This window comes from Scyliorhinus torazame, chromosome 13, assembly GCF_047496885.1.
Source record: "Scyliorhinus torazame isolate Kashiwa2021f chromosome 13, sScyTor2.1, whole genome shotgun sequence".
NCBI lineage: Eukaryota > Metazoa > Chordata > Chondrichthyes > Carcharhiniformes > Scyliorhinidae > Scyliorhinus > Scyliorhinus torazame.
The window spans coordinates 199,097,710-199,120,111 of record NC_092719.1 but is presented as its reverse complement, the minus strand read 5'-3'; the positions used below and the strand labels follow the sequence as shown (position 1 = coordinate 199,120,111).

General features: G+C 45.0%; 1 protein-coding gene across 14 annotated transcripts in view; it reads right to left on the bottom strand.

The window, feature by feature from the left end:
- The window catches only part of mtmr14 (myotubularin related protein 14), a 120,801-nt gene that overhangs the window by 80,285 nt on the left and 18,114 nt on the right, over positions 1-22,402 (bottom strand). For 11 of the 14 annotated variants that reach the window (XM_072472862.1, XM_072472860.1, XM_072472849.1 and 8 more), the window contains exons 2-3: positions 21,997-22,145; positions 5,573-5,684 (exon numbers count right to left, since the gene is read on the bottom strand). In XM_072472862.1, the coding sequence (XP_072328963.1) occupies positions 5,573-5,684; positions 21,997-22,031 (147 nt within the window). In that variant the 5' untranslated portion in view covers positions 22,032-22,145. The remainder of the gene's footprint in view (positions 1-5,572; positions 5,685-21,996; positions 22,146-22,402) is intronic. The other 3 variants (XM_072472863.1, XM_072472850.1, XM_072472857.1) reach the window with 1 other exon arrangement.

The following is a 22,402-nucleotide window of genomic DNA, read 5'->3' as shown; positions in this document are numbered from 1 at the left end:
TAACTGGCAAAAGAAGCAAATCTGGTGAGAGGAAAAAAGATTTCACCCTGAGGGTGGTTGGGGTCTGGAACAAACTTCTTGAGAGAGTGATGGAGGCAAGTACGATTGAGGTATTCCAAAGGGAATTGGATTGCTTTCGGAAAAGAAAGAATATGTAAGTTTACGGGGCAAAGACAGGGGAGTGGGACTGAATGCCCTTTCAGAGAGCCCGTGCAGATTCGATGAGCCAACACTATAAAGATTCTGAGAATTAGGGTTTTTTGTCCTTTAATTATAGAGGCAGAAATATATGATTAAAATTGACAATGAAAGCAGGAAAAATCAAGGTTTACACATACTCTTGCCTGTACATTTCTGTTCGCTGACTCAGTAATTTTGGCCAGGAACTAGGAGTTTGCGACGAAGCGCTGGTCGTTGCTGTGGAACTCAAAGAAAGCTGTCCACAAAGGTCTAGCTTTCTTTGTAGTTAAATTTCCGTTTCCCAGTGTTAGTTTATGTTTGGTGCCAAGTTATGGGGATTGCCAGGCATCCAACAACAGTGATGTCATCAAGCAGGATAAGCAGCCATTTACATTGAAGTATTCTCACAGACAGCAAACCAGGCAAATACATGATTTTCCTTCACCTTAATTCAGTTTTACGGATAGAAATAAATGATTCTTTAAATTCTTTCACAGGATGTGGGCGCCTCTGGCAGGCCAGCATGTGTTGCCTACCCCCAATTGTCCTTATGGTGGTAGTGAGCTGCCTGCTTGACCTCTGCAGTCTGCATGATGTAGGTACATGCAGGGTTGATATGGAGTTCCAAGACTTTGACCCAGTGACAAAGAAGGAACAGTAATAGCATCCTAAGTCAGGATGGTGTGGGGTTCGGAGGGTAACGTGCAGGTGGTGGTGTTTCCATGCATCTGCTGCCCTTGTCCTTCTAGGTGACAGATGTCATGGGTTTGAAAGTGTTGTTGAATTAGCCTTGTTAAGTTGCTGCAGTGCATTTTGTATATGCTGCACTCTGCTGCAACTGTGTGTCAGTGATGGAGGAAGTAAATGTCTAAAGTGGCAGATTTTTAACAATTCATTTATGGGATTTGGGCGTCGCTGGTTAGGCCAGTATTTATTCCCTAGTTAACCTTCAGAAGGTGGTGGTGATTTGCCTCCTTGAACCGCTGCAGTACACCCACTGTACCATTAGGGAGGGAATTCCAGGATTTTGACCCAGTGACAGCGAAGGAATGGTGACACATTTCCAAGTCAGGGTGGTGAGTGACTTGGGAGGAGAACCTCCAGGTGGTTGGGTTCCCAGGTATCTACTGCTCTTGTCCTTCTAGATGGTAGGGGTCGTGGGTTTTGAAGGTGTTAGCTAAGGAATCTTGGTGAGTTACTGCAGTGCATCTTGTAAATGGTACACAAGGCTGCCACTTGTCAGCCCAAGCCTGGATATTGTCCAGGTCTTGCTGCATTTAGACATGGACTTCTTCATTATCTCAGGAGTCGGGAATGGTACTGAACATTGTACAGTCATCCACATCCGCAAACATCTCCACTTCTGACATTCTGACGGAAGCAGCTGAAGATGGTTGGGCCTAGGACTCTACCCTGAGGAACTCCTGCAGTGATGTCCTGGAGCTGAGATGATTGACCTCCAACCACCACAACCATCTTCCTTTGTGCCAGGTAAGACTCCAATCACCGGAGAGTTCCCGCCCCCCTCCCCTCCCCCAGGATTCCCAGGTGGCGTGCCAATCAAGACTGCTTTGTGTCCTGGATGGAGTTTCTTGAGTGTTATTGGAGCTAGACTTATGCAGCAAGTGGAGAGTATTCCATCACACTCCTGGACTTCTGCCTTGTACATTGTGAACAGGCTTTGGTGAGTTACACGCCACAGTATTCCCAGCCTCTGACCTGCTCTTGTTGTGACAGAATTTAATTGGCTGGTCCAGTTCAGTTGCTGGTCAATGGTAACCACCTGGATGTTGATAATGGGGGTATCAACAATGGGAATACCATTTGGATGCCATGGGATTACGGTTAAAGCTGAAATGAACCTTCTTTAAAATGTGGAATTTATCATAATTAATGTATCTAACATTCTACAAATATAAAATTAGTTTTTCAGGGTCAGAGGGGTCTGTCATCAGTAATTAAGAAATTGGTACACCACCTTACTGAAAAAGGCAAAACATTTTCAGGTTTTTGATGAAATTAGTGACATAAAAGGGAAAATTTGTCAGTTCAATGATTTCCTGTTGATCCCAGTTTGGGGCCACTCCAGTGGCATTCCAGATGGAGCGAATCATTGAAAACAGCTTCTGGATTTCTGTTTAACTGCGTTTAATGTCTAGATTCGAGAAGATTCTGCCTTTTTCAGGGAAGTAATTATAGAGAATGCTGACAGTTTCACCATCATGCCTACTGCAAAACCCAGGCATTTGTTTTGATAAAGGGGCTGAAGAGCCACAACATTTAGCAGAGAAGCTATTCATTTAGCCGAGAAGCTATTACTGGTAAGCAAATTCAGACAGGAAGCACCAAGAACATATGAATTATTTTAGAAACAATACATTAGGTCCAAAAAATGTATCATTTTGATGCACTCAACCTTCTGATCTTATCCCTCAATTCATCTCTCTCAAGAAACCCATCTACTTTCTCAAACTATATTTGTTGTCAGTTTCAATGGCATTCCCAGTCAACCTTCATGCGATTTCCCTCCTTACTCTTAACTTTCTACTTTTTAAAAAAAACCTCACATTTGAAGCCTTCATCACAAAAACAAAACAGTTGCCTTCACAATCTTGAAAATGCATGACAGGAGCAGCAATGTTTCTCTCCCCTCTCACCCCACCCCACCCCCACCCAGAGTGCACAAGTCTAATTTAATTTATGGTTCCTCTTAGGGTTCCTGATGCATAGAATATCAAAGGAAATTAGGGATGGGGAATTAATGTTGGCCTTGCCAGTGTTTGCTCTTCTCAGGGGGCAGCAGTGGCACTACTGCCTCACAGCATCAGGGATGCTGGTTCGATTCCAACCTTGGGTGACTGTCTGTGTGGAGTTTGCACATTCTCTCGTGTCTGCGTGGGGTTACGGGGATAGGGCGGGGGAGTGGGCCTAGGTGAGTGCTCTTTCAGAGGCCGAATGGCCTCCTTCAGCACTGTTGGGATTCTATGATTCTATGAACCCAGGAACAAATATAAAGTAGCACGATACCTTACTTTTTTCCCTATGTCAAAGGTTGTCTTTCCTACGAAGATTTAATCCAGTACTTTATTTACCTTTGCTTGTGCAGCTAAGCTTCGGGCTGAATGTCTATAGACTGACAATAACTCAGTCTCTTTCTTGATCAGCATGAATTGCATTTACGACATATTAATCAAGTTACTTTTAAAAAATGCAAATACGGGCAGCACGGTGGTGTAGTGGTTAGCACTGCTGCCTCACGGCGCCGAGGTGCCAGTTTCAATTCCTCTGGGTCACTGTCCGTGTGTAGTTTGCACATTCTCCCCGTGTTTGCGTGGGTTTCACCCCCACAACCTAAAGATGTGCAGGGTAGTTGGATTGGCCAATGCTAAATTGTCCCTTAATTGGAAAAAATTAAGTGGGTACTCTAAATGTCTAAAAGATAATGCAAATACTTCTGAGTTGCTGTTGATTGTTTTTTATTTGCCGTCCCTAGTGGAAAACAATGTTCATAGTAGAGGGGATTTCGACTTCCGGGTGCGGCGATGACCAGCTGAGTCGCACGTTTCGGCAGCTCCTGGTGGAACGGACTTTTGGGCTCTTAATAAGAGCCCCAACGGCAATTTTAACGGCTAAAGGTACTGTGCGGTGAACCAGAAGGGAATCCCCCCTGGATACGGATGAAAAAAGGAGAGGAAGGTGGCCGGATTGCGGTGGATCCTTTAGAGCAGCGGCAAGGAAGGCAAGCAAAAACCAAGATGGCGTCGGAAGGTGGCAGTTTAATATGGGGCCCTGAACAACGCGAGTTTTTGAAACGCTGCGTGGAAGAACTCAAAAAGGAAAAGAAGAAGGAGCTGTTGGCCCCGATATTACAGGCGATCGAAGGGCTAAAGGAGGAGCAAAAGACCCAGGAGCGAGAGCTTCGGGTCGTGAAGGCAAAGGCTGCCGAGAATGAGGACGACATACAGGGCCTGGTGGTGAAGACGGAGATGCACGAGGCACACCATAAACGATGTGTGGAAAGGCTGGAGGCGCTGGAGAACAACGCGAGGAGGAACAACCTAAGGATTCTTGGTCTTCCTGAAGGTGCGGAGGGAGCGGACGATGGGGCATATGTGAGCACGATGCTGCACTCGTTAATGGGAGTGGAGGCCCCGGCGGGTCCGCTGGAGGTGGAGGGAGCATACCGAGTGATGGCGCGAGGACCGAGAGCAGGAGAAATTCCTAGAGCCATAGTGGTGAGATTCCTCCGTTTTAAGGACAAAGAGATGGTCCTTAGATGGGCAAAGAAAACTCGGAGCAGTAAGTGGGAGAATGCGGTGATCCGCGTATACCAAGACTGGAGTGCGGAGGTGGCGAGAAGGAGGGCGAGCTTTAATCGGGCCAATGCGGTGCTTCACAAAAAGATAAAATTCGGAATGCTGCAACCGGCAAGACTGTGGGTCACATATCAAGGGAGGCACCACTACTTTGAGACGGCGGATGAGGCGTGGACTTTTATCATGGAAGAAAAATTGGAATGAGCGGGTTATTAAAAAAAAGAACGTTTGAAACAAAGTGGTGGGGCGAGTATGGGGGGCGAAGAGGGGGGTAAAAAGGGGGGAAAGAGGAGTTTTATGTAGAGGGGATTTCAAGAAACTCCCTTTGGATCCTCACCTACTAATTTTTCAGCTTGAAAAGTTTTAATTTTTGATTATCTTCAGTTTCTTATTTTTGAATCTATTATCCATACTTTCCACTTTTTACTCCTTATCATAAATCAACAGTCCACATGCGATGGCTATTGGAAGTATTTCAGATAATGCAGATATACATATACTAATTCTCATGTCACTGGCATCTATAATATTTCTGAAAAAATAGTGGATAACCATTGAAATCCCAGCGCTCATTTCCCCCAGCCGAGTTGGATTTTAAATAACTGGTGGCAGATGTAGTTTGGCGTTGAATAGTTAGTATGGAGCACTAAAAGTTAGCCACAGGTTCTCAGCATCATATGATGGGAACATATGATCATATAGATCAATAGTGATTGATCTTCTGTAATGTCCAAACTGATCATATCAAAAGTAGGCAATGAATAATGATAAAGTATCTCATTTTTAAATTCAGAAATGTTATGGAATTACTTTATTTCCCTGAGAATTTAGCAACTCACACCTCTTCAAAACTATTCAATTATTCACTTCCGATTTCAAGACAAATACATTCTATTCCACAAAACATCAACAATAATTATCATTCTCCGCTGCAATGTTTTTCAGTTCCCTTCGTAAATTCCATCTTTTAAATCAAGCATAAGTTCCAGTCAAATAAAGAGCCCATCTCTTTCTGTGCCCTAACCATTTTAAATTAATATATCAACTGGAAACCCAATGAAAGAGAACGGTTATACCTTTCCATGGTACAAAATGACTGGGCACACAAAGCGACTACGACATCTTGCCATCTTACTACGGCTCACAAAGTCCTGCAGTTTGCTCGTTTGAACTGTGCTCTCAAACCTGCTAAAGAAAGGGAAAATATTAAAACCAAAATTAACCAGTGAAACTCTGGCACATTGCATTGGCATCCATTGGTAAAACATACCACAGGGAGAGAAGCTTTGCATGCACTAGTAATCCAAATAACCAGGGTAATGCTCTGAGGCCCCAGGTTCGCATCCCATCACGGCACGTGGTAAAATTTGAATTAAAAGATGATCAGGAATTAAAAGTCTAATGACGGGGAACCATGTGATGCAGGCACAGGAACAGCAGCTTTTCTGCTGGCGCTGGCGCTACTCTTTTTGTAATCCTGCTTTTATCCTATTTGCGTGGCACATGCTTGCCTAATCCGGGAGTTAATACTCCATAGCATGTCCCCAGAAGATTTTTAGAGGCGTGTTGGAGAAAAAATGCTGAGAAATTCTAAGAAACGTGATGATAAAAGGGAGCAATCGGATGCAACATGGGTGAATCCATCATTTCATTATGGTGACCTGATCCTCGAGCAGGCTCTTGACCCGGCGCTTGGCTAAAGCGCTGTAAATGATGACTGTGAATATTATCAGAGTACTTGATGACAGACTTGGCCTGTTGGCACATAACCCAAGTGCTCATATGACCGAGCTGCAGAATGCTAATAAAAGGCTCAATAAAACGGAGGAAAGAATCCGGAACATCAAAAATGTTGCTTCCTGGACTTCCGGGTGCGGCGATGACCAGCTAAGTCGCACGTTTCGGCAGCTCCCGGTGGAACGGACTTTTGGGCCCTTAATAAGAGCCCCAACGGCAATTTTAACGGCTAAAAGTACTGTGCGGTAAACCAGAAGGGAATCCCCCCTGGATACGGATGGAAAAAGGAGAGGAAAGTGGCCGGATTGCGGTGGATCCTTTAGAGCAGCAGCAAGGAAGGCAAGCAAAAACCAAGATGGCGTCGGAAGGTGGCAGTTTAATATGGGGCTCTGAACAACACGAGTTTTTGAAACGCTGCGTGGAAGAGCTTAAAAAGGAGATGAAGAAGGAGCTGTTGGCCCCGATATTACAGGTGATTCAAGGGCTAAAAGATGAGCAAAAGACCCAGGAGCGGGAGCTTCGGGTCGTGAAGGCAAAGGCTGCCGAGAACGAGGACGATATACAGGGCCTGGTGGTGAAGACGGAGATGCACGAGGCACACCAATAATGATGTGTGGAAAGGCTGGAGGTGCTGGAGAATAATGCGAGGAGGAAGAATTTAAGGATTCTTGGTCTTCCTGAAGGTGCAGAAGGGGCGGACGTCGGGGCATATGTGAGCACGATGCTGCACTCGTTAATGGGAGCGGAGGCCCCAACAGGTCCGTTGGAGGTGGAGGGAGCATACCGAGTGATGGCGCGAGGACCGAGAGCAGGAGAAATTCCCAGAGCCATAGTGGTGAGATTCCTCCGTTTTAAGGACAGAGAGATGGTCCTCAGATGGGCAAAGAAAACTCAGAGCAGTAGATGGGAGAACGCGGTGATCCGCGTATATCAAGACTGGAGTGCGGAGGTGGCCAGAAGGAGGGCGAGCTTTAATCGGGCCAAGGCGGTGCTTCATAAAAAGATTAAATTTGGAATGCTGCAGCCGGCAAGACTGTGGGTCACATATCAAGGGAAGCACCACTACTTTGAAACGGCGGATGAGGCGTGGACATTTATTGTTGAAGAGAAATTGGAATAAGCGGGTTATTAAAAAAGAACGTTTGAGACAAAGTGGTGGGGCGAATATGGGGGGCAAAGAGGGGGGAAAAAGGGGGGGGGGGGGGGAGAGGTGATTTTTATGTTGTTAATCCTGCGACCCGGTAACTTTTCTCTCTTCCACAGGTTGTGGGGGAGGGAGGAAGGGAGGTGGAGGAGCTGGGGGCGTTGGCCATTGGGGGCGGGGCCAAAAGGGAAGCGCGGGCTTTGTTCCCGCGCTATGATAATTATGGCGGGAATAGGGAAGCAGGAAGGAGGGGGCATCACACGGTGCGAGCCGAGGTCACGGGGGGAAGCCGAGGTCGGCCAGAGTTTGCTGATTTCTGGGAGCAACATGGGGGGTGTAACTACGCTAGTGGGGGATCTAGCGGGGGGGGTGGGAGGGGGGATTTACTGGGTTGCTGCTGCTGGGGAGAAGGGGGAGCTGGTATGGGGTGGGGTGGGCGGGGCGGGAGGGCACCGCCTGGGGGGGACACAGCTGCGTGGGAACCGGATGAGAAGCTGGATAAAAGGGGATGGCTAATCGACAAGGGGGAGGGGGGGGGGGGTAAAGAGCCCCCCAACCCGGCTGATCACGTGGAATGTGAGAGGGCTGGACGGGCCGATAAAGAGGGCACGGGTACTCGCACACCTTAAGAAACTTAAGGCAGATGTGGTTATGTTACAGGAGACGCATTTGAAACTTATAGACCAGGTTAGACTACGCAAAGGATGGGTGGGGCAGGTGTTTCATTCGGGGCTAGATGCGAAAAACAGGGGGGTGGCTATACTAGTGGGGAAGCGGGTAATGTTTGAGGCAAAGACCATAGTGGCGGATAGTGGGGGCAGATACGTGATGGTGAGTGGCAAATTACAGGGGGAGGCGGTGGTCTTGGTGAACGTATATGCCCCGAACTGGGATGATGCCAACTTTATGAAGCGCATGTTAGGACGTAACCCGGACCTAGAGGTGGGGAAGTTGGTAATGGGTGGAGATTTTAACACGGTGCTGGAACCAGGGCTGGACAGATCGAGGTCCAGGACTGGAAGGAGGCCGGCAGCAGCCAAGGTGCTTAAAGACTTTATGGAGCAGATGAGAGGAGTAGACCCATGGAGATTTAGCAGACCTAGGAGCAAGGAGTTTTCGTTTTTCTCCTATGTCCACAAAGTTTATTCGCGAATAGACTTTTTTGTTTTGGGAAGGGCGTTGATCCCGAAGGTGAGGGGGACGGAGTATACGGCGATAGCTATTTCGGATCACGCTCCACACTGGGTGGACTTGGAGATAGGGGAGGAAAAAGAACGGCGTCCACAACGGAGAATGGACATGGGACTAATGGCGGATGAGGGGGTGTGTCTAAGGGTGAGGGGGTGTATTGAAAAGTACTTGGAACTCAATGATAATGGGGAGGTCCAGGTGGGAGTGGTCTGGGAGGCGCTGAAGGCAGTGGTTAGAGGGGAGCTGATATCAATCAGGGCACATAAAGGAAAGCAGGAGAGTAGGGAACGGGAGCGGTTGCTGCAAGAACTTCGGAGGGTGGACAGGCAATATGCGGAGGCACCGGAGGAGGGACTGTACAGGGAAAGGCAAAGGCTACATGAAGAATTTGATTTGCTGACAACGGGTACTGCAGAGGCACAGTGGAGGAAGGCATAGGGTGTACAGTACGAATATGGGGAGAAGGCGAGCAGGTTGCTGGCCCACCAATTGAGGAAAAGGGGAGCAGCGAGGGAAATAGGGGGAGTGAGGGATGAGGAGGGAGAGATGGAGCGGGGAGCGGAGAGAGTGAATGGAGTGTTCAAGGCATTCTATGAAAGATTATATGAAGCTCAGCCCCCGGATGGGAAGGAGAGAATGATGTGTTTTCTGGACCAGCTGGAATTTCCTAAGGTGGAGGAGCAGGAGAGGGTGGGACTGGGAGCACAGGTCGAAATGGAGGAAGTAGTGAAAGGAATTAGGAGCATGCAGGCGGGGAAGGCCCCGGGACCGGATGGATTCCCAGTTGAATTTTACAGGAAATATGTGGACTTGCTCGCCCCGCTACTGATGAGAACCTTTAAATGAGGCGAGAGAAAGGGGACAGCTGCCCCCGACTATGTCAGAGGCAACGATATCGCTTCTCCTAAAGAAGGAAAAAGACCCGCTGCAATGCGGGTCCTATAGGCCTATTTCCCTCCTGAACGTAGACGCTAAGATTCTGGCCAAGGTAATGGCAATGAGGATAGAGGATTGTGTCCTGGGGGTGGTCCATGAGGACCAAACTGGGTTTGTGAAGGGGAGACAGCTGAATACGAATATACGGAGGCTGCTAGGGGTAATGATGATGCCCCCACCAGAGGGGGAAGCGGAGATAGTGGTGGCGATGGATGCCGAGAAAGCATTTGATAGAGTGGAGTGGGATTATTTGTGGGAGGTGTTGAGGAGATTTGGCTTTGGAGATGAGTATATTAGATGGGTACAGCTGCTGTATAGGGCCCCGATGGCGAGGGGGTCTGCGTATTTTCGGCTCCATAGAGGGACGAGGCAGGGATGTCCTCTGTCCCCATTATTGTTTGCACTGGCGATAGAGCCCCTGGCAATAGCATTGAGGGCTTCCAGGAAGTGGAGGGGAGTACTCAGGGGAGGAGAAGAACACCGGGTATCTCTGTATGCGGACGATTTGTTGTTGTATGTGGCGGACCCGGCGGAGGGGATGCCAGAGATAATGCGGATACTTGGGGAGTTTGGAGAATTTTCAGGATATAAACTGAACATGGGGAAAAGTGAGTTGTTTGTGGTGCATCCAGGGGAGCAGAGCAGAGAAATAGAGGACTTACCGCTGAGGAAGGTAACAAGGGACTTTCGCTACTTGGGGATCCAGATAGCCAAGAATTGGGGTACATTGCATAGGTTAAATTTAACGCGGTTGGTGGAACAGATGGAGGAGGACTTCAAGAGATGGGACATGGTGTCCCTGTCACTGGCAGGGAGGGTGCAGGCGGTTAAAATGGTGGTCCTCCCAAGATTCCACTTTGTGTTTCAGTGCCTCCCGGTGGTGATCACGAAGGCTTTTTTCAAAAGGATTGAGAAGAGTATCATGAGTTTTGTGTGGGCCGGGAAGACCCAGAGAGTGAGGAAGGGATTTTTGCAGCGTAGTAGGGATAGGGGGGGGCTGGCACTACCGAGCCTAAGTGAGTACTACTGGGCCGCCAATATCTCACTGGTATGTAAGTGGGTGGGAGAAGAGGAGGGAGCGGCGTGGAAGAGATTGGAGAGGGCGTCCTGCAGGGGGACTAGCCTACAAGCTATGGTGACGGCACCGTTGCCGTTCTCACCGAAGAAATACACTACAAGCCCGGTGGTGGTGGCTACTCTGAAAATTTGGGGGCAGTGGAGACGGCATAGGGGAAAGACGGGAGCCTCGGTGTGGTCCCCGATAAGAAATAACCATAGGTTTGCTCCGGGGAGAATGGATGGGGGATTTGGAACATGGCAAAGAGCAGGAGTAACACAATTGAGAGATCTGTTTGTAGATGGGACGTTTGCAAGTCTGGGAGCGCTGACCGAAAAATATGGGTTGCCCCAGGGGAATGCATTCCGGTATATGCAACTGAGGGCTTTTGCGAGGTAACAGGTGAGGGAATTCCCGCAGCTCCCGACGCAGGAGGTGCAGGACAGAGTGATCTCAAAGACATGGGTGGGGGACGGTAAGGTATCAGACATATATAGGGAAATGAGGGACGAGGGGGAGATTATGGTAGATGAGCTGAAAGGGAAATGGGAAGAAGAACTGGGGGAGGAGATTGAGGAGGGGCTGTGGGCTGATGCCCTAAGTAGGGTAAACTCATCGTCCTCGTGTGCCAGGCTAAGCCTGATACAATTTAAGGTGTTACACAGGGCGCATATGACTGGAGCACGGCTCAGTAAATTTTTTGGAGTAGAGGATAGGTGTGCGAGATGCTCGAGAAGCCCAGCGAATCACACCCACATGTTCTGGTCATGTCCGGCACTACAGGGGTTTTGGGTGGGGGTGACAAAGGTGCTTTCGAAGGTGGTGGGGGTCCAGGTCGAACCAAGCTGGGGGTTGGCTATATTCGGGGTTGCAGAAGAGCCGGGAGTGCAGGAGGCGAAAGAGGCTGATGTTTTGGCCTTTGCGTCCCTAGTAGCCCGGCGCAGGATACTGTTGATGTGGAAGGAAGCCAAGCCCCCGGGTGTGGAGACCTGGATAAATGACATGGCAGGGTTTATAAAGCTGGAACGAATTAAGTTCGTCCTAAGGGGATCGGCTCAAGGGTTCACCAGGTGGTGGCAACCGTTCGTCGAATACCTCACAGAAAGATAGAGGGAATGGAAAAGAAGAAGACAGCAGCAGCAACCGGGGGGGGGGGGGGGAGAGAAAGAGGAACCAGAAGGACTCTCAGGGATGTTAGTGTATAAGTATAATATGTATAGGTTGTTGTTATAGGTAATTGTATACTGGACTGCTGAATTGTATTTTTGGAGGGTATTTATTTGGGACAAGGCAGTTGCCATTTAGTTTTGTTTTTTAATTTTGATGTTGTTTATATATTATTTATTTCTTGTTTAAAAAACTGTATATTGTTATATTACTGTGTAAAAGATACACAATGTACTGTTATGGTTGGCCAAAAGTTTTGAATAAAATATATTTTTAAAAAAAAATGTTGCTTCCTTGGCTGAAACTCACATTCAATCTTTGGGAAACCAGCTACACGGTATATCAAAAATCCTGGAAGATTCGGAGAACTGAGGCCAGAGAAAAAATGTCTAGGTCGTCAGTCTGCCAGAAGTGTAGGGTAAAACTCCTCTTACGTTTGAGTGCTGGCTGCCATGTTTCCGAAAGCTGGATGTGAAGGCTGGCATTTCAAGTTGGAAATGACGCACCATATCCTCTCTGGACTGGTGTACATGCACATCAAGGTCCCCTCTGATCCTCAGTGCTTCCCAGAGTCCTGCCGTTTACCATGTATTCCCTTGCCTTGTTTGTCCTGCCCAAGTGCATCACCTCACTCTTACCCAGATTGAATTCCATTTGTAACTGTTCAACCCATCTCACCAGCCTGTCTATATCCTTCTGTAATCTCAGGCTATCCTCCTCACTATGTACCACCTCCCCAATTTTCTTGACAAACCTCCTACATTCAAGTCTGAATCATTTATAATAACCAAACCTGGAAGGGGCCCAAACACTGATCCCTGCAGGACCTCACTGGACACAGGCTTCCAATCAGAAAAAAAAACCTTGGCCCTCTCCTTCAGCCAATTCTGAATCCAATTTGCCAAATTTCCTTGGACCCCATGGGCTCTTACATTTGCTATCAGACTCTCAAGTGGGACCTTATCAAAAGCCCAAGCAGTCTACGTCAAGTGCATTTCCATCATCTACAAATCTGGTCACCACTTTGAAAAATAAAATCAAGTTGGGGCAGCACGGTAGCATTGTGGATCGCACAATTGCTTCACAGCTCCAGGGTCCCAGGTTCGATTGAGGCTTGGGTTACTGTCTGTGCGGAGTCTGCACATCCTCCCCGTGTGTGCGTGGGTTTTCTCCGGGTGCTCCGGTTTCCCCCCACAGTCCGAAGATGTGCAGGTTAGGTGGATTGCCCATGATAAATTGCCCTTAGTGTCCAAAATTGCCCTTAGTGTTGGGTGAGGTTACTGGGTTATGGGGATAGGGTGGAGGTGTTGACCTTGGGTAGGGTGCTCTTTCCAAGAGCTGGTGCAGACTCGATGGGCCGAATGGCCTCCTTCTGCACTGTAAATTCTATAATTCTATGGTCAGACATGACTTCCCTTTGACAAAACCATGCAAATTGTTCTCAATTCATCCCTGCCTCTCCAAATGCAGAGTCTCTCAGAATTGCTTCCAATAGCTTCCCCACCCACCACTGAGGTTAGACTGACTGGCCTGTAGTTTCCTGGTTTATCTATTCCTCCCTTCTTGAATAATGGTATCACAGTGGTTATCCTCCAGTCCCCTGGCACCTCTCCTGTGGCCAGAGCGGAATTGAAAATTATTGCTGGCACCCCTGCTATTTCCTCCCTTGCCTCACTCAACAGCCTGGGTTACATTTCATCCGGCCCTGGAGATTTATCTACTTTTAAGCTCACCAAAGTACCGGGAACCTCCTCTCTAACTATGTCAATTTATTTAATTTTATCACAGTCCTTCTCCTCGATTCCACTCATCATCCCTCTCATTAGTGAACGCCAACACAAAGTATTCATTTAGAACCCTACCTACGTCCTCTAGCTCCATACACAAATTACAACTGTGGTCCTAAATGGGCCCTACTCTTTCACAAGTTATCCTTTTACCCTTAATGTACTTGTAGAACTATTTAGGATTTTCCTTCATTTTACCTGCCAGTATCTAGTATCTTATCATGTCCCCTTGTTTGCTCTCCTAATTTCTTTCAAGTTCCCTCTTACACATTCTATACTCGTCTACGGCTTCTGCTGTTTTGAGCCCACAAATATCTGCCACAAGCCTCCCTTTTTCTCTTTATCCAATACTATATATCCTTTGATATCCAGGGTTCACTGGATCTGTTGGTCCAGACCTTTTTCTTTCTTGGAACATATTGGTCCTGTACTCTCCCTATTTCCTTCTTGAATGTGTCCCACTGTTCTGTTACAGATTTACCTAAAAGTGTCTGCTTCCAGTCCATTCTGACCAATTCATAGCCAGTGTAGTCATCACTGACTTTAAAGCGCTTTGAGATGATCGTGAAAAGTGCTGTATAAACGCAGAGGTTAAATTCGGATGGATTCTATCTTTGTAAAGTTAAATTCCCAGTCAGTGAAGTTCCTTGTCAATAATTATAACTGATCATGCTTTTTAAAATTCACTTACACCCAAAATCACCAGCACATTTTTTTGCCATCTTTAGTGGCTAACCAGCGGGTTAGTCAGTACTGCAGGTTCATGCCAATTGATTTCATTGCTGAGTCGATAAGTGAGGTACTCTTATGATTGCAGCCTGCAGAGGAGCAGGGTAACTCGGGACCTCAACTTCTGACTTTGCATGTTTAATTGTGCATTTGCATACTCCAGATGTTGCTGCCCAATGAGTGCTCTTCACCGTTCTGTTACTCTCTTCACAAAATCAAGGCCAAACTCTCAGAGACCAAACCACACAGATGCAAACAATCTTTTACATTCAGGATGCAGATATCTACCAAGAATCTTTCAACAAAAACAAAAAAATTAAATTACCCAGTGAAAGACACTCCTCAGGAGTCCGGGTATTTTAGGTGGGTCAAAGTTCTAATTTGCACTCAGCTAATATCACCCAGAGGTTCAATGTGAGCCTGCAAACTCATAACAAGGTTTGGTACTCTTAACATTCCTGATGTTAAATATTAACTGCCGTTAAGTTCCTTATCAAAAACTTGCCCGTCTCAGAACTCCACATGACCTGAACGTTGAAGTCTCCACAAGGTTTGCTGCAATTATACAAATTATATACTCTTTAATAGGCAGAATTTTAAAATTAAATTTAAACAGGAAACATCAAATGGGAAAGTTTTTTACATTGAAGTTATTTTCTCTGCACTATTAATATTCCACAAGGTACTCGGCCAAGTCTGGTTACCTGTTAAACATTAACTGTGCAACTGGAGATATCTAGCTGACCCTAACAGCCAGTATCTAAGAAAATCAATGTATTCTTATGCACCATTCACTCTTCCGCCAATGTGGCCCAAAACCAAAAATCCGTTTGAACATAAAATACTTTCCATCATCAAGTACAAATGTTTCCTTCCCTTTTCACTGCAAATAATGTGTTGCTATAAAAAGAAACCCACAATACACATTAGGACTGTTTCACTTCTGTTACTGCTCTTACAACATCAGCCAATCACTGCCCAAAGGATATACCTATCAACACTTGCAACCCCATCTACATTTTTTAGAAGTGATTGGATTTGTTTGTTTATTGTCACATGTACCGAGGTAAAGTGAATAGTATTTTTCTGCGAGCCGCTCAAACAGATCATTAAGTACATGAAAGAAAAGAAACTATAAAGAAAATACATTATTGGGCAACACAAGGTTTGCAAATTGGATTGGATTTGTTTGTCATGTGTACCAAGGTACAGTGAAAGGGATTTTTCTGCGAGCAGCTCAACAGATCATTTAGTATATGAAAATAAAATAAAATAAATTATATAATAGGGCAACACAATGAACACAATGTAACTACATAACACCGACATCAGGTGAAGCATACAGGGGGTGTAATGTTAATTAGGTCAGTCCATAAGAGGGTTGTTTAGGAGTCTGCTAACAGGGAAGAAGCTGTTTTTGAATCTGTTCGTGCGTGTACTCAGACTTTTGTATCTCCTGCATGATGGAAGTTGGAAGAGATTGCATAGCGCTAACATTTGGTCATATTAATTATGATGAGCCGATCTGTCAATGGATTATTTTATTTGTTTGTAACAGTGATATCCACAGCAGATGTCATTGACACATAGAAAATACTTGTTTTGGTTGGGGGGCGGGTGCGGAGAGGTGAAGTTGAGAAAATTTGTTTAAAGTCAGAGAAAGTATTGCTTAATTGATTTTTAAGCAGGCCTGGAATCTTCCTTTAAACTGTAGCTGAAAGAGTTTCACTATCTTGCAATACAAATTACAGCTATTTCTGAAAAAGAAATGGTAATTAAGCAGATCAGGAGCAGCGGTCCCCTTTGGTACTCAATGCGTAATGAAACAAACACGTGGATTACTGTAGGCCACTTCTCACTATTTGGGTCACTGCCATTCTCTCACTAAGGCAGGGAGTAAAAACGGTTTAAAAATACAAAATACTTTGTCCAGAAATATTATTCTTGGATCAGTTCAATATTTTTTTTCAATATGAATTTCTTAGTGCAGCCCAAACAACTATTCATTCAGAAAATCAACCTACATTAAGACAGAACACAATGAAAGAGATTGATTCAGTTTCTGAATGTGTCTAGTTGAGATTTGGCACTGATTTGACCACATTCATGGTGATTATTGATAAAACGTGTAACTAGGTCACATTTTGTGAGCTGATTGGAATGAGAATGAATGGAAACATGACCTACAAGGATGTTAAAGCTTTGATCAGATGTGGAATTTCCTGGAATAGAGGAGCTCAACATCTTTTCCCAAAGGTAGAAGAGTCTAGAACTAGAGGGCATAGGTTTAAGGTGAGAGGGGAGAGAGATATAAAAGAGACCAGAGGGGAATTTTTTGTACACAGAGGGTGGTGAGCATCTGGAACGAGCTGCCAGAGGTAGTGATAGAGGCAGGTACAATTTTTTCCTTTAAAAAAGTTAGACAGTTACACGGGCAGGGTGGGTATAGAGGGATATGGGCCAAATGCGGGCAAGTGGGACTAGCTTAGTGATAGAAACTGGGCGGTATGGACAAGCTGGGCCGATGGCCTGTATCCATGCTGTAAACATCTATGACTCTAATCCTGCTCTGTAACCAGCAAACGGGTGGCACGCACAAATAACCCCTCCGAAAGAGCAACCTACCTAGGCCCACTCCCCTGCCCTGCCCCCATAACCTCACCTAACCTGCACATCCCTGGACACAAAGAGGCAATTTTAGCATGGCCAATCTACCTAATCTGCATATCTTTGGGCGGTGGGTGGAAACCGGAGCACCTGGAGGAAACCCACGCAGTCACGAGGAGAAATACAAACTTCACACAGACAGTCACACAAGGCCAGAATTGAACCCGGGTCCCTGCCGCGGTGAGGCAGAAGTGCTAACCACTGTGCCATCATTCCGCCGCTTCCTTTTGAGGGAGTGAGTTCCAGAGGTCCTCAGAGCAAAAAAATCTCCTAATCTCTTTCTTAAATGGAGACTCCTTATTTTCAAACAGTGACCACCAGTTCTAAATTCTCCAACATGAGGAAACATCCTCTCCACATCAACCTATTCAATACCCCTCAGGACCTTACCAAGCATCGATCAAGTCGCCTCTCGTTCTTCTAATGTGGATCTCTAGTGGATCTTCATTAGACAACTTGCCCATTCCTGATATTAGTCTAGTAAACCTTCTCTGAACTGCTAACATATTTGAAATGAAATGAAAATCGCTTATTGTCACAAGTAGGCTTCAAATGAAGTTACTGTGAAAAGCCCCGAGTCACCACATTCCGGCGCCTGTTCGGGAAGGCTGGTACGGGAATTGAACCCGCGTTGCTGGCCTGCCTTGGTCTGCTTTAAAAGCCAGAGATTTAGCCCAGTGTGCTAAACCAGCGGATACATGTTTCCGTAAATAAGGAGACCAATACTGCACACATTAGAGGTCTTATCAACAATGCTCTGTACAGCTGAAGCACAACCTCCCACTTTTGTAATCAATTCCCCTAACAACAAACAATAACATTCAATTAGCTTTCCTAATTACTTGCTGCACCTGTATACCAGCCATTTGAGATTCATTCCCTGCGGCAGGCAGGTCCCTCTGCACCTCAAAGTTCTGTTCAGATAATAACTATTTTAAAAAGTTTGTTTTATTCTTCCTGCCAAAATGGACAATTTCACATTTTCCCACATTATACTCCATTTGTCAGATTGTTGTCCACTCACTTAACTTAGTTATGTCCCTTTGTAGCCTCCTTACGTTCTCTTCACAATTTACATTCCTACCTAATTTTGGCTCGTCAGCAAATTTAGCAACCCTATCTTCAGTCGCTTCATCCAAGTCATTTATATAAATTATAAAAAGTTGAGGGCCCAGTTTTGTGTGGTGTGACACATTATACTACTGACATTGTCACATAAATTATAAAAATTCAAATTCATATGAAATGAATATTCAATATGCCCTTTCTCCCAGGTTAAACAGTTAGCAAAGGAGGAGGAAGCAAAACCAGGTGCAAAAATAATTTTTAGCTTCTGCGGTTCAACCTTTTGCATCTGTTAACCAATTCCCTCCCTCTCTCAGATTTATCCGAATATTAGATAGCTCCCATCAGCTATATTTCCTCCAATAACCATAACCAACCAATTTATTATTAGGTCAAAATAGCTCCTTCTATTTTCTTTGATACACAGCCCAAATTTGATAAATAAAGTGGCAAATTTCCACTGATGGCTCAATGAGGTGATACAACATGTAACTGACCAGAGACCAGAAGATCTCAGCCTCATTCCCCAATCTATGCTTATTTGATAGTCTGGCAATGGTGTTGATGCCACAACTGCTGCCTCCAACAGTGGAGGCCAAAGATGGAAGTCCGCATGTGAAGTTCCAGTAAGGGCAGAATTGGTCTTGACTGTGATCTATTCAGCATACAAACAGGTTATCATCACCCTGCTAAATCTCTCGTGTGAATCATACACCTTGCTACGGTACTGTAGAGACTATGCAGAAGGAACAATAGCTACATAAAATATGTCAAAAGAACATTCGTATGATGTAGGATACCATTAAAATGATTAGAAGGACCAAACAGAAACATTGGCATAAGCACACAGAATTAAAAGTTATGCAGATCACGGATTTAACTTCAAAGAGCTGACATAATAAGTAACATACTGTAGAGCCTATGCGGAAGGAACCATGCTCCTGAGGAAGGAGCAGCGCTCTGAAAGCTAGTAACATCGAAACAAACCTGTTGGACTTTAACCTGGTGTTGTAAGACGTCTTACTATAATAAGTAATGACAAAGGTTTGAGGTGCGGTAATTGTGGATGAACAGGAAAAGATCAAGGTGTGGTATGTGTTGTATGAAATACTTCATTATTTTAAAGCACTTTGGGACGTCCAGAAGCCTTAGTCATTATAAGTACAAGTCTTACTTTATGGGAGCACCCAGCAGCTTCACAATTCAAAAAGGGCAAGATGACGATAATTGAAGATGTGAAGTGACCCAAAAAACAGTCAGGCACAAGTTTATTAAAAACAAAGTTCTGCATTATTAATTTTTCCACAAAAATGGGGTTACAAGCAGCAGGCGAAACCCATTTTTATATTATTGCCCTGGCCTGGAGTGTGAACAGGGTTGTCAGGGTTGATACTGAGAGGTTGTTTCCCTTTGTGGGGTGTCCAAGGCCAGAGGGCAAAATCTCAGAGTAAGGAATCACCCATTTAAGACAGAGATGAGGAGGAATTTATTCTCTCAGAGGGTAATGAATCTGTGGAATTATTTACCACAGAGGGCATGAGAGACTGGGTTGTTCAGTATGTTCAAGGCTGAGATTTCTAATTAGCAAGGGAATCAAGGGTTATGGAGATACAGTGGGAAAGTAGAGTTGAGGATTATCAAATGAGTCAAAGATCTCATTGAAGGGTAGAGCAGACTCGTTGGGCTGAATGGCCTACTTCTGCTACATGTTATGGTCATTCTCCTGTGTTTAGTACTTAATAATTACACTATTCATCCCAACTACACTTTAGGCCTTAGTATTCTATTCACATGTAAGCTGTCATCACAGAAAGAAGTTTTGAATCCACATGGTGATTTCATTCTTGCTGCCAGAGCAGTAGTTTTGTCCCAGGAAACCCAGCAATAGTTAGGAATACCTGGTTTCAAAAATCCATCAGCTGAAGTCAGATCTAAAAACAGTTAAAGGTTCCCTCCTACTTTCTAGTACTGAAAAACATCTATAGTCAAGACAATTGCTTGTACTTATTGAATGAACGTCACCATTCAGGCCATCTTTTAAATAATTTGATTCACTATTTGTTTTTCTTGTCTATTTGCTTTTACTGGTTTTCTTTGAACAGAGAGAGGGGGGCAATGACATGATGTGAACTGAGCTAAGAGTCCAAGAGTGCAACAAAAATAGTTGAACTGCTGTGTTGTTTACCATAACCTATGTCATTAAAGATCTCCCTCACAAAACAGGCTCAGCAACAACTCCCAGCAAGATACCCTGTGCGGAGTCTGCACATCCTCCCCGTGTCTGCGTGGGTTTCCTCCGGGTGCTCCGGTTTCCTCCCACAGTCCAAAGATGTGCAGGTTAGGTGGATTGGCCATGGTAAATTGCCCTTAGTGTCCAAAATTGCCCTTAGTGTTGGTTGGGGTTACTGGGTTATGGGGATAGGGTGGAGGTGTTGGCCTTGGGTAGGGTGCTCTTTCCAAGAGCCGGTGCAGACTTGATGGGCCGAATGGCCTCCTTCTGCACTGTAAATTCTATGATTCTATACCCAATTTCATCAGTGCAATGGAAAACAAATACTCCACTCAAGAGAAAGCTCAACAAAAGAAAAACAAAATTGATGTTTCTTAAAGTGCTACAGCAGAAGAGACAAATTGAAATCCTGGAGAGAGGAACAGAAAATTTTCCTGGAAGAGAGGTGGAAATGAATGAAACAATCAAAAGCAAAATAGTGCAGGTGCTGGCAATCTGAAATAAAAACAGAAAACGTTTTAGGTCATTTACTGATGAAGGGTCATCCCCCTGAAGTTTGCTTTCTCTCCACAGCTTCTACCTAACTTGTGTAGTCTTCCCAGCATTTTCTGTTTTAATTTTGGATTTTCATCTGCTGTATTTTGATACTGTTTGAGCTTCTTAAAGTTGTCATTAATCTACTCCAGGCACCAGCTCACCCTCGTCTCCAACTGAAGTCAAAAGGCAAAACCAGAATTATCAGCATGCTTTTATTTTTCTGAGGAGATATGTTGTTTTGGACAGTTTTATAATACTTTTTTTAAATTCCATTCATTATTGGGATGTGGATATCACTGATAAAGCCAGCATTTATTCCCCATTGCTAATAGCCCTTGAGGAGGTGGTGGTGGTAAGCTGCCTTCCTGAACCACTACAGTCCATGTGGTTTCTTTATATCCCAGTATTATTCAGGGGGAGGTTCCAGGATTTGACCCAGCGGCAGTGAAGGAATAGCAATATAATGCCAAGTCAGGATGGTAAATGTCTTGAAGGGGAACTTGTAGCTGGTGTAATATATATCTGCTGCCCTTGTCCTTCTAGGAGACAGAGGTCGTGGGTTTTGCCAAAAGAACAATCCATTGCTGTTCCAATGTAATGTATCATGGACAATTCGTCAATTAGTTTTCAACCTCGGCCATTAGAGGAGATGGGGGTTATTTTCCCACAGAAATATTGGGATTTTTTTTTAAAAAGCAGGCAAGCATCCCCAAACGCTTTTCCCTCACTGCTCTTTTATACATGCTGCTTATCTACAATAACTTATTAGTTCTGATGAAGGGTTATGTCTGCACCATTAACTAGTCACTTTTCAACATAGATGCAATGACTGGCTTGCTGACAGTTTCTAGCATTTTCTGTTTTTGTCACCACATAGTCATTAGTTACTGAGCTGCAGAGGCTGAGGCTTAGGACAAAACCATCTGCCCATCCACTTAGCTAGGGAAAGGTGTGTGACGTAAGGCAATTTAAGAGACAGGAAAAGGGGGGAAAAGTGCCAATATTCAATAAGCCAATTTCACATTACATTATTGTAAGGATGACAAAACATATTCAAACATACAGCATGTTATTAGAAATGAAGGCTTCATAGGTTGCTGTGAACAATTAAAATTCTTTCTCTCATTTCCATCCCCCCAGCCCTCTGAAACAACTTAGCTTGCAAGTTCTCTGAGAAACATAAGAGATATGAATAACCAAACAAGATTCACAAGGTCCTGGTCATTTTGTCTACTTGGATTTAATCCCATTACCTGTCCTTGTCACTGTCTGTGCTTGCATATTCCATAAAGATGATCTGGCGTGGGTAATGTCCACAAAGCTCTCCATTTGGGTTCTGAATCACACTGAAAACATAGTCTCGCCTGAACAATTCCAGGCAGCGATTCTCAATCTTCTCCACCTGTAACCAAAGAGGCAGTCCAAATTACTACAGTGAAGAGTGACAACCTGCAGTGAAATGTCAGCCTGCAGATATATCCAGTGTCTTGAACATAGCATCTAAAGGACATCACTGTGAGGATATTGGAGTCATTTTTCAGGTTCTTCTAACTGGCCTTTATACAAAGATATTATTGCATGTGATTCTTCTTGCATAAAGAGGTTTTTATTTTTGTTCAGCAAAGCCTTTTAAGTTGTTTATTATCCCATATTCCTTCC